The sequence below is a fragment of the Anabrus simplex genome, chromosome 8, assembly GCF_040414725.1.
Source record: "Anabrus simplex isolate iqAnaSimp1 chromosome 8, ASM4041472v1, whole genome shotgun sequence".
NCBI lineage: Eukaryota > Metazoa > Arthropoda > Insecta > Orthoptera > Tettigoniidae > Anabrus > Anabrus simplex.
The window spans coordinates 241166972-241179190 of NC_090272.1; the positions used below are offsets into that span (position 1 = coordinate 241166972).

Here is a 12219-nt window from a genome sequence, read left to right on the forward strand (position 1 = left end):
CGATGGTTTTGAACACTTCCACAACTTATTTCTACGGCTAAAACAATTTGCGAAATTTTATCTCTGATCTTCACCAATAATGCCGTGAATGGCTACAATGTTCTCTGCAGTGATGCTTGTCCGCGGTCTCCTTTCATGAAGTTCATTTTTCCACAGCTTCTCTTCCTGCCACAATTTGTTTAGCCCACTCATATGCTCGAGTTTGCGAAAGTATTCCTTCCTCAAATTGTGCGCAGAGCTGTCTCAAGATTTCGAAAGGTTTGGTGCCCTCCTTTGCAAGAAATTTTATAATGATGCATTACGCAACAGACGTGTGCACCTCTTGCTCATTCTCCAGACACCCCCACCCACATCTTCGCAAAGCCCCACCTCAGAATTATTACTAGCAGAAACGGTACATGCAAGTTCCAGTTTATATTTGATCCGCCTTCGTAAGTACAGAAACTGGTAGCGTTAAATTTCTAAATTTTATTTCCTAATTACTTACCTCTACACATTAACACACTCTGACACACCAACTTACACAGCGTAGTATACGAGACACAGTTTCACAGTTCACGCTCTCTCTCTCTTTTATTCTTACTGTTCATTCACCCTAATTCGCTCAGTCTTTGGTCACTAGCAGTACAGTATCACTCATTCAAATAGTTACTTCGTCGCCGCTGCCTCAGTCCACCGTTCACAGCCTACACATGTCAGTCTCGCAGTTTAGGATAGTATTTGCTGTCCACACACACACTCCGGTAGAACTATGCCGATATTCACTGTTCTCTTCCACTCCGCTACAGCACACGCGTTAACTACACAGCGGCTGGCCCAAGAGACCCACACACGACGACAGGGATACAGAATGAGTCCTCAGTTCTACAGGCAGACACTCCTACAGACTGGTATACTCGTAACTCACAACACCAACTGAACTCTAAATTCACTGCTGGCAACTGAACCCTAACTAAAAAAACAGTGGACCCGTGACTATAACACTCTCTGCCCTCCATCGCTCACCGGTTGAGCTCAACCTGATCGCCCTCCTCCCTCGCAGGTCACGGCTGACTTATATACGCCTGGGCGGCCCTTTGAGATACATTGGGCACTTGAAGCCCATAGAACTTCTAGTTATGGAAGGCCTCCAGCGACGTTGCAGCTAATTATGGTCACTGCAGCAGGGCTCTGACCACTGTGCACCAGTCCTCTCCTGCCAGGTTAGCTGTGCATTGAGTAGTGAGGTTCCAGCTTGGGCTGCTCTCCCTCTAGTCTTGCTCCACAAAATAGCAAACATATCACAATAATAACTGAAGTAATCATTCATTTAGAACATGCTCGTGTAGGTATTAACGGACTCATGTCTCTTCGGGAGTCATTCAAATAACACAGTGTGGATTTCTCTTTTCTTGCCAAGAAAAGAAAAGAAGATTTAGAACATGGCAAAATTTCACAAAAAATCAATGCAGTATTGTAAAATAAAAAAAAATTATATTAAATTTTACTAATACACAGGTAGATTTTACAGCAGATTTTGCTTTGCACAATGATTTACAATCACTTTTTGCAAATTCTAAGAACTCAGTGCATGATTTAGTAAAGTTTATGGCAACTTGCAGTTCTGATTTGATCAGGTTTGTTTGTACTGCTCCACTCGTTATCTTTTGACATAGATAGAAACATGGTTGAACGTACCTCACGCCTACATCCCATGTACAAAGACCGCCGGCATCGCTCACAGCACTAATTGGTGGCTGACCCACTAACCACTGCAGTTAAGGGAGGGAGTGATAACACTATTTCCTTCTACTCATTATGTTGCAGTCATGGTCTCAGCTTTTTACCCGCCTCTTTTTAAAACCCAGTAAAATTCTCTCTTGTAACAAAATACATACATCATGTCATAAACAGTAAGTGAGAGTTGTTTTCCTCATGAAATAAGAAATAAAAGATTGTTTTCTTTCAAACCACTCATCTCAACTTTAGAGCAGAAGTTTGAAAACTTGTCCGTGCATTATTCATAGTGTGTTGCATTGTGGTGAATAATCATGCATTTCTGTTTTTTTTTAATTTTTTTTATAGGCTTTGGGCTGTCTTCTTTACAAGTTATGTTTCTTCTCATTACCATTTGGAGAAAGTACATTGGCTATCCAGAGTGGGAATTTCACCATTCCTGACAACTCAAGATATTCCAAGGGGATGCACTGTTTAATACGTAAGGACCCTCTTTCACTCAGTTTTGTTTGTGTTTTTTATGAAGTGGAATTTGTAAAATTTTCTCTTGCCATTAGGTTACATGTTGGAGCCGGACCAAGATAAGAGACCAGACATATATCAAGTAGCTTATGTAGCCTTTGCCCTTCAAGGCAAAGATTGTCCTGTGCAGAATTTGCATGTAAGTAACGTGAAACTATCTTAGATTATGGACTCTGGTTTAGGTATGAGTTTCTTTTAACAAATGGTACTAGACTGTAATAAGAAAATAATTCATTATTGTAAAGTATAGAATAGAATGCCACTTACTGTTGTTTCACAGTTTGCCTACATTTCAAATACATTGAAGTACTCCTTGTCAAGCCGAGTGAAATACACCTGCTCAATCTGAGGTAATCAGTCTCCCAAGCAGCTAATCAACTAGTTGCCTTGACAAAGAATACCTCAATGTATTCGAAATGTCGGCAGTCTGTATGGAGTTTACAGAAAACAACAACATGGTTCAACCTGGAAGAAATGGAATGTCCCTTAGTTTAGTAGATCTTTGTACCTCTGAAGGAAGCCACCTGCTGTTTCTTGTGGTAACTCTCAAACATATTTTGTCTGTGTATTTTCTTTCACCTCTGGAAATAACCTCAGCCTTTATGGGTGGGGTTAACTTCCAATAAATACCAGGGGAACCTGATCCCTACAGAGCGCGTCCCCAGGTTGCGGATAGAGGGTCCCTACAGTACGTAGGGCTGGTTGAAATACCCAATACAACCCGTGGACCAACAGGTAGCCCAATTTCTGGGGGATTTAAAATAATGGGACACCCTCTCTCCAAGGATCCTAGATATGAAGGGCCCTTGCCCTGAGTCATGGGTGAAGACATCAACCGCATCTACAGCGGAGAAGATGGACTTTGGTACAGTGGAGATGGCGGAAGGGACAAACCTGTAGCGTCTGTACTCCAGAGGAGCGGCTACAAAAGCTGCCTGACTCCATGTTATGGGCAGCCTTATTTGAACCTGGCAGAAGGTAATAAAATGCCTTTGGAAGTGGCGAACCCGTCGTACAAACAGCCTATAAAATGAGTGCGAGTGAATTGTGGCCTCGGAAAATGCTAGGGCGTCCCCATGAAGTGACATGCAGTTCCCAGTGCTCTGGAGGAACTGTGAGAAGTGGGCAACCAGACATCACAAGAATCAGTATCATCATTGTCGTGACTTTGAATGGCAAGGTAGAAGAACTGATAGAGTACGGTATATGGAGAAGAAAGACATAGCAATGATGGGAATAAGTGAGACAAAATGGAAGGGGAAAGGTAAAAAAAAAAAAAATTAAAGAAAGTTGGAGTGGAGGGAAGATGGCAACAAATGGTGTTGGTGTTATACTGAGAAAAGACCTAGCGCACAGATCAGTGACAGGATAATTGAAGTTAGACTTGGACTTGAGAGTGGAATCAAGCATTTTAAACAGGTTTGTGCTCTCCAATCAGGGAATGCAGATGAATGTTTAGAAGAGTTTCTAGAAGAACTGGAAAATTGTATTGAAGACAAAGAGGTTATATTAATGGGAGACATGAATGCACATGTTGGAACAGACAGACAGGGAAAAGAAGAGATAATTGGCCCCTATAGTTATCGAAACCAAGATGAAAAAGGAGATTTGGTAATAGATTTTTGTAGAAGGAATGGATTAATTGTTGGCAATACATGATTTAGAAAAAAGAACTCACAAAAAATAACGAGATATGGTTAGTGAGACAGAAAGACAAAGACAATGATTGTGGTGGAGAAGGAGAAACATAGACAACTGCAAGATGTGACAGCAATGCCAAGAACATATTTCAAAGGAGACCATAAAGTGATAGTAGCCAAATTAAGACTTGGTAAAATAACAAATTTAATAGAAAAAAGGGAAAGAAAAATAAAGGGATTGAAGTTAACAGAGAAAGAAATAAGGGAAAAGTTTCAAGAGGATCTCAAGAAAGAAATTCCCACAGATGACGTGAACAGCGTGGAAGAGGAATGTAGGTGTTTTAGAAATGGATTTGTAAAGTGTGCAGTAAGCACCTGTGGAAGCCTATCAGGGATGGAAAAGGAAAAGGAGACTCCTTGGTGGAACAGCAGGGTAAAGGAAGCAGTTAAAGAGAAACAAATGGCTTGGAGGAAGTGCATAGGCAGCAATAGTACAGAGAATTGGCAGAAATATAAAGAAGCCAAAAAGGTATGTAAGAAAATAGCACAAGAAGAGAAATGGAAGAGCTGGGAAAGTTTCACAGAAACTTTACAGGAGGATATAAGGGAAAGTAAAAAGGTTTTGTATGGTTTGGTGAAGAATAGTTTACAAAATAGCGAAGATACAAAATTTGTAGAAACTGAAACAGGGCAGATATTGACGCAAAGAGATGACATTCTAAAAAGATGGGAAGAATACTTCTCACAACTGCTAAATATTAAATACAGTGAACTGGTAGTTCAGAAGGAGCAAGAAGAAACAATGTGGAAAGAAGAAGAACAAGAAAAGGTGATATCGATGTTAGAGGAAGCCATACAAAAGATGAAGAGCGGTAAAGCAGCAGGGGTGGATGAGGTAACTACAGAAATGTTTAAAGGCAGCAGGACCAATAGGGCTACAGTGGCTGTATAGATTATTTAGAATAATCTGGAGGAAGAAAGAGATCCCAGAAGAGTGGGGAAAGGGTTTCATTATCCTGATAATTTAAAAAAGTGATAAGGAGGAATGTAATAAATACAGAGGATCACCCTTATTGCCCATGTAGCTAAGATATTTGTGAGAGTATTGGAAGGAAGACTGAGGAGGAAGCTAGAAAGAGAAATGGAAGAAGAACAGTATGGTTTTAGGAAAAACAGATCAATGTTTGACCTGATCTTTACATTAAGACATATGATGGAGAAAAGATGGGAGTTTGGAAAAGACATAGTGATGACATTTATTGAACATAAAGAAAGCTTATGACAGCGTGTCCAGACGGTTGGTATGGGTCACATTAAGGAAAAAACAAGTTAATAGAGTGGAAGTGCAAATGATAAAAGCTATGTACAAGAATTGTGTTAGTAGTGTGGAAGACTAGTATAGGAAAAACAAAATGGTTTAAAATTGAAACTGGTCTCCGACAGGCAAGTATACTATCCCTCAAACTATTCATCATAGTCATGAATGAAATTCATAAGAACATTGAACAGAGATTGGGAAGTCAGGCAACAAAAGCCATGTTGTTTGCAGATGATATAGTGATATGGGGTGAGGATGAAATGGAAGTGCAAAAACAAATAGATGTATGGAATCAAGAGATAGAAAAATTTGGGATTAAAAGTAAGCACAAGGGGAAGGAAGGAAGAGGAAAAATAAAGTGAACAGTAAAATTTTGGAAATGGTTAAAAGTTTTAAGTACTTGGGAAGTGTGATCACAGAAGATGGAAAGATAACCGAGGAAATTGGGAAAAGAATACAACAAGCAAACAGCTTCTACCAGAGTGTAAGGGATATTTTGTGGAACGAAAATGTCCCAAAGAAATGTAAGAAAGTATTATATTCAACCTATTATGAACCCACACTAACCTATGCAGCTCAATCGTGGACTGCAACAATACAAGAGGAGAGTAGAAAACAGGCAGCGGAGATGAAATTCCTAAGAGGTATCAAGGGCAAGACCAGAAAGGATAGAATTAGAAATTAAGAGATAATGACAGGAATCATGAAACTTCAAGACAGGATGGAAACAACAAAGCTAAAGTGATATGGGCATATGATGAGAGTGGGAGAAGAGAGTGTGCCAAAAAAAGCTTTTTCAGAGAAGTTAACAGGAAAGAGACCACAAGGAAGACCCTGAAAGAGGTGGACAGATTCAGTGTGGGAGTGCATAGAGAAGAGGGGAGGAAAAAGCAGAAAATGTCCTTAAAAAAGGAGAAGAGTGGTGGAGAGACAGGTAGCGATGAAGGTCCTTGATTCACAACCCGACCCAGGAAGCTGGAAATGGAAAATGAAGATGATGACTTTATTTCACAGTTGCTACGGGTAAAAGCAAATAACAAGACTTAAAATAAACTTTTTATTTTATTTTTTTTATTTACTAAATGTTTCTCTGATCTTGATATTACCAGGGATTAATCTGTAATGGAAAGTCAAAAAGAAATCAGTCACTGCTGATCTGCATTTAGGACAATCGCCCAGATAGCAGATTCCCTATCTGTTGTTTTTCTAGCCTTTTTTTAAAAGATTTCAAAGAAATGGGAAGGAAATTTACTGGAACATCTCCCATGGTATGTTATTCCAATCCCAAACTCCCCTTCCTATAAACGAATATTTTCCCCAATTTGTCCTCTTGAATTCCAACTTTATCTTCATATGTGATCTTTCCTACTTTTAAAGACACCACTCAAACTTATTCGTCTACTAATGTCATTCCATGCCATCTCTCCACTGACAGCTCGGAACATGCCACGTAGTCAAACAGCTTGTTTCTTTTCTCATAACTCTTGCCAGCCCAAAGTTTGGAACATTTTTGTAACGCTACTTATTTGTCGGAAATCACCCAGAACAAACTGAGCTGCTTCTCTTTGGATTTTTTCCAGTTCTTGAATCAAGTAATCCTGGTGACAGAAACTACTGTTGATTTAGGCTGAGGAATTCCTTGTGCCAGATATACATTTCATTGAAAAAGAAATCAGTTTAATTGATAGAATAAGATAGTAGGTTTATTCACTTCTATATGTGCACATCATCATCATCATCATCATCATCATAACCGTCATCATTTTCCAGCTCCAGTTTCCTGGGTGTGATGTACAAGATCTTGCGACTTTTTCTTGTCAAAGTGTAGTTTCTGTTCCTCTATGCCCTCCCACTTGACATTCCTCTTGCTGACCTCGGATTTCAATGTGTCTATCCATCAATTTCTAGGCCTCCTGTTTCACTTCTCGGTCAACCTTTGCTGTTCTCGTTCTGTCCGTCCTCGTAACATGTCTTCTTAAAAGCTCGGTAACAGCCTCCTTCCTGTTTGCTTCATTTCTTGGCCTTTTGGTTTATTATTAGCCTTGTTATGTAGGGTACATGTTTTGAGTCCATAGGCGAGAATTGGAATGAAGTAGGTAATGAAACATAGTCACTTTTACTTTCTAGGGTATTTTATCATCCCAGAATAGATTTCTCACTTGAAAATAAATTTGAGAATCTTTAGAAGTTCTGTTAAGTATTTCTCGGTTTAATGTGTTATATTTTGAAATGATACTTCCAAGGTATTTGAAGATAGAAACAGATTATTCCGAGTTCCAGGAAAATGTCTGAAACTGTGCCTTCCTCTTGATAGTCATTTCAACAGTTTTTGTTTAAGTTCATATTCTTTAAACTTGCCCTTCCAAAGATTTAGTTTCTCCTGTACTTTTTTCTGCTTCATTTTCTCCCCAGATCAGAACATCATCTGCAAATATTAGAGTGTTAGGCTCTTTGCAATGTTCTTTAATAGTTTTTATGATCGGATCCATGACTATGAACAGGAGTGGTAACAGGGCATTTCCGTGCTGGACTCCTCCTTTGGTTTCAAATCAATCTGATCTTCCATCCCCTACTCGAACACAGCTAAAGCATTTTTGATAGAGCATCTTCACTTTATCAACCAGGAAGTTTGGTACACCTATATGTTCTGGGCATTCCCAGATTATCTCATTATGCACACTGTTGTAGGTCTTCTCGATGTCCATAAAAACCATCACTAAGTTCTTACCATATTCCCAGTGCTTCTCTGTTAGCATTCTGGTGGCAAATATCAGATGTGTAGTGCTTCAGCTCTTTCTGACTCCATATTGCTCCTCCCCCAATAACGGTTCTGCTATATTCCTGATTCTTTCAGTTATCTTCTCCAGAAGTTTGAGTGAGAAAGTAGAGTGATGCCTCTATAATTTCCACATTTCTTCCTGTTTCCTTTTTTATACAGGAGGATGATGATACTTTTCATCCAGTCCTCTGGTATTCTGTTTTGTTTCCAGATGATAGAACTCCATACAACCACGGTATACCTTGTGCTCCAGCTGCCTTTATCATGTCAGTAGTGAGGTCATCAAACCCTCAGAACTTCCCATTTCTCATGTTTTTCAGCTCAAACTCCACTTTTAGCCATGTTAATTGGTGTTGTACTCCATCACCACCTTCAGTGGTATCATTTTGAGAACTTTTTTTCTTTTAATAAAGTGTTGAAGTAGTTCTTCATTTCTCTCTGATGCGTTGATCTGTCTTCACCAGGTTCCTGTAATCTCTTTTCACTTTAAGGATATTGCCATGCTCACTTCTATTCTTGACTACTCTATAAAGCAACTTCCTATTACTTTCACAGTCTTCTGTTAGTCTGGTAGTGAACTCGTCCCAACACTTTTCCTTTTCTTCTTTAATCAGTTGCTTCGCAGTACGAAATGTTGAACTTGCCTGTAAATTGCCAGTTGATTCATTGTGACACAAGTACGAGGTAATTTTATTTGTGATTTATGTTCATTCTGGCTGGAGTGTAAGAAAAATAGTTACAGATTTATTTCTTTAAAGCTTTAATTTTTGCCCATAATATGTAAATTCATTAGAATGACTTAACTTTGCTTCCTGTTTCTAGAAATCACCTGTTCCAGTTCTTGATCAGCTACCTTGTCCATTGCTTGAGAGTGAATCAAAGAGGACATCCGTGAAAGTGACGAAGCAGCCTGTGGCTCCTGTCATGGAAGGCACGAGTGTGACTCCCAGACAGCGACCAAAGGGTGCGCAGTCTCTTCCTCCTGTGGGAGCAGCTCTTCCCATCCTAACTGCGGCAGTAGCACCAGCCGTTGCATGTCCCCGCCGAGGGCAGGCTGCGGTTGTTCCTCCTCTTCCCATTGTCACTCCTGTGGCTGCAGCTACCTCCCAGTCCCCTGTCACTGCAGGCAATGGTTCTAGTGAAATTACGACCCCTGCTACTGTTAATGTTCCACCTGTCCCAGCTCCACCAGCCCAGCCCTCTCCTCAGTTAGCCTTTACAGCACCAGTTCCTCCTCCTGCTATACCAGCTCAACCATTCTTTCCTTCTCCTGTAGCCACTGTTACTTTTGATCCTAGATTACCACCTAGTCATCCCATTGCAGTTGCACAGGTGGTAGTTCCACCTATCCAAGGGCCTCCTACAAATGTGACTGGCACAATACCTTCCTCAGGAGACAGCGGCCAGAAGGAGTCTCTGGAAGCATTGTTTCCTCCATCAGGTAATATTTTATACTTGTTTGATGAAGATTTGTCTGTAAATGACAAGTCTTTTTCATTAGAATAGCTGAAAGATACCCACAAAGTGAGTTTTGGGATCACTGTTTAACAGAGAAATGAAACGTTGTGATGACTTCTTTTCAGTATTATTGGTAACTTGATCATACATAATGAAATATAGTAGAGTACACTGACCCGGTGTGTAACATCTAGTATGGGTCCCAGCTCAGGGTTACGAATGAAGAATACGGCGGAGAAGGTGGACTTTGGTATAGTGGAGATGGCAAACCTGTAGCATTTGTACTCCAGAGGAGCGGCTACGACAGGCGCCTGTCTCCATGTTAGGGGCGGCTTAATTTTGAACCTGGTAGTAGGTATAAAATGCCTTTGGGTGTGGCGAGCCCATCGTAACAATAGCCTATATGGATAAAGCAGATATGGTGCCTCGGAAAAAGTTAGTGTGTCCCCTGTTAAAAGCGATGCGCAGCTCTTCGGGTGTTGGGGGAACTGTGAGAAGTGGGCAACCAGCACCAAACTACATCAAGATTGCAACAGCAAATATCCTGACACTGACAGGAAAGACAGAAGAATTGGTTGACTTCATGAAAGAAAAATATATAGCCATAATTGGACTGTGTGAGACCAAGAAGAGGGGTACGGGAGAGATTCTTCTGAAAGAAGGATACAGGCTGTATTACAGCGGATGACCTGAGGCAAAAAATGGAGTGGCCATCATACTTAGAAAAGAAATTCAAGAATATGTGGAATATACAAAATGGTCAGCAATAGGATGATGGTGATGAGACTCCAGTTTAAAAATGGCATGAAAGATCTATTTCAGTTGTATGCCCCACAAACGCGTTGTATAGATGAACATCTAAAGGACTTCTTAGAGGAAGTGGACAGACAGATAGAAGATAAGGAAGTGCTATTGATGGGAGATCTAAATGCACAAGTTGGAATGGAAAGACAAGGAAAGGAAGATGTTGTAGGGCCCTTTGGATATGTAAATGTAAATTCACAAGGCGAGTTGTTGGTGGATTTTTGCATGAGGAACCAAATGATTTTTGGAAACACGTGGTTTATGAAAAAGAACAGTCAGAAGATTACAAGGTATGGTTGGGGAGACAGACGAACAAAGACCATGATTGATTATATAATCATAAAGAAAGAACACCGGAAGAACCTTTTAGATGTTACAGCCAAGCCAGAGGAAGCCTTTGGTGGAGATCATAGAGTTGTGATAGGAACATTGAAAGTGGGAAAGATTGAAAAACCTCATTAAGAAGAGAGAAAAGAATTAAAGTATGGAAGTTGAAGGAGAAATGCATACAAGAAAGATTTCAAAGGGAAATAATACCCTTGGTACCCAGGACGGAGATGGGGAATATTGAAGATGAATGGAAAAGATTTTAGGAAGCTAGGCTGGATGTGCAGAAAACATCAGGAAATGTGAAAGACAAAGAGACACACTGGTGGAATGATAGAGTAAAGATTAAAGTGAAGGAAAAGAAAATGGTATGGAAAGCATGGAAATCATCTAAGACTGAAGAAAGTAGAAGAAAATATGTGGAGGCAAAGAATTTGACCAACAAAGTAGTGGAGGAAGAAAAGAGGAAAAGCTGGGCGTTATTCACACAGAAAATGAGAGATGATATGCAGAAGAAATTACTGTATGGTATTTTAAGAAACAAAAAGCCAGAAAAAATAAGAAATAGATGGCAAGAGTATTTTCAGAAGTTGCTGAACATATGAACCGATGACAGTCATTCAATGGACGACCAGGAAAAGCAATGAGTTCATGAAGAAATGGATAAAAAAATTAAATGAATGAAATTGAAATGGCAGTAATAATAATAATAATAATAATAATAATAATAATAATAATAATAATAATAATAATAATAATAATCGTATGGCCTCAGCTACAGTGTGCAGACATTTCAATTTGACGCCATCTGTCTGTCTGCTCATCAATTTTGACGTTCCGTTTTACTCTAGGCCCCCACTAGATGGCAGACCGAGTAAACCGAAACTCTCTTGGGCGTCTATGGCTGAGATTTAATGAATTGTGTCGGGTAAACACCAAATGTGTCACCAGAGATCTTTTACATGCCGACATCGTACGACATGGAGTGTCGAATGGACTTTTTTCCGCCCTTCAAAAATCCGACTACCTCTGCCGGGTTTGAACCCGCTATCTTGAGATCCGGAGGCCGACACTCTACCGCTGATCCACAGAGGCAGCTAATGACAGTAAGAAAGTTGAAGAATGAAAAAACTGCTGGAATAGATGAAATTTCAGTGGAGATGATAAAGGCAGCTAGAGCTGTAGGCCTGCAGTGGACATATCAAATTCTCAGGATTGTCTGGGAGAATAAGGAGGTCCCTGAGGATTGGCAGAAAGGAATAATCATCCCAATTTTCAAGAAAGGTGATAAAGTATTGAAGAACTACAGGGGAATTACTCTAATATCCCATGTTGTTAAGATAATGGAGAGGATACTCAAAAGTAGGATAAGGTTGAGTGTTGAAAATCAGGTGCAGGAAAATCAGTTTGTTGCCATTAATGCTTTCACGGCCCGTACATATAGACATGATATAGGCTTTTGGGCTTATGCCTTGGCAAGAAGTTAAGGTGTCTTTACGTTTTGCAGAGAACTGTGTTCTCTGTCATCAGAAGGAATTCTGGACTGTCTACGAGAAAGGCTTCGTAAACAATGAGCTTTTGAATTTAGATGTTATAATAGAAGTGGAAATAGTACGTTCATTCATCACTAGTTGGCTCCCTGGACGCGGTACAGC

General features: G+C 40.0%; 1 protein-coding gene across 1 annotated transcript in view; it reads left to right on the forward strand.

The window, feature by feature from the left end:
- Nak (Numb-associated kinase) overlaps positions 1-12219 on the forward strand; it is a 330611-nt gene that overhangs the window by 129258 nt on the left and 189134 nt on the right. The window contains exons 6-8 of the mRNA XM_067152785.2: positions 2065-2197; positions 2274-2377; positions 8798-9416. Coding sequence (XP_067008886.2) covers positions 2065-2197; positions 2274-2377; positions 8798-9416 — 856 coding nt within the window. The remainder of the gene's footprint in view (positions 1-2064; positions 2198-2273; positions 2378-8797; positions 9417-12219) is intronic.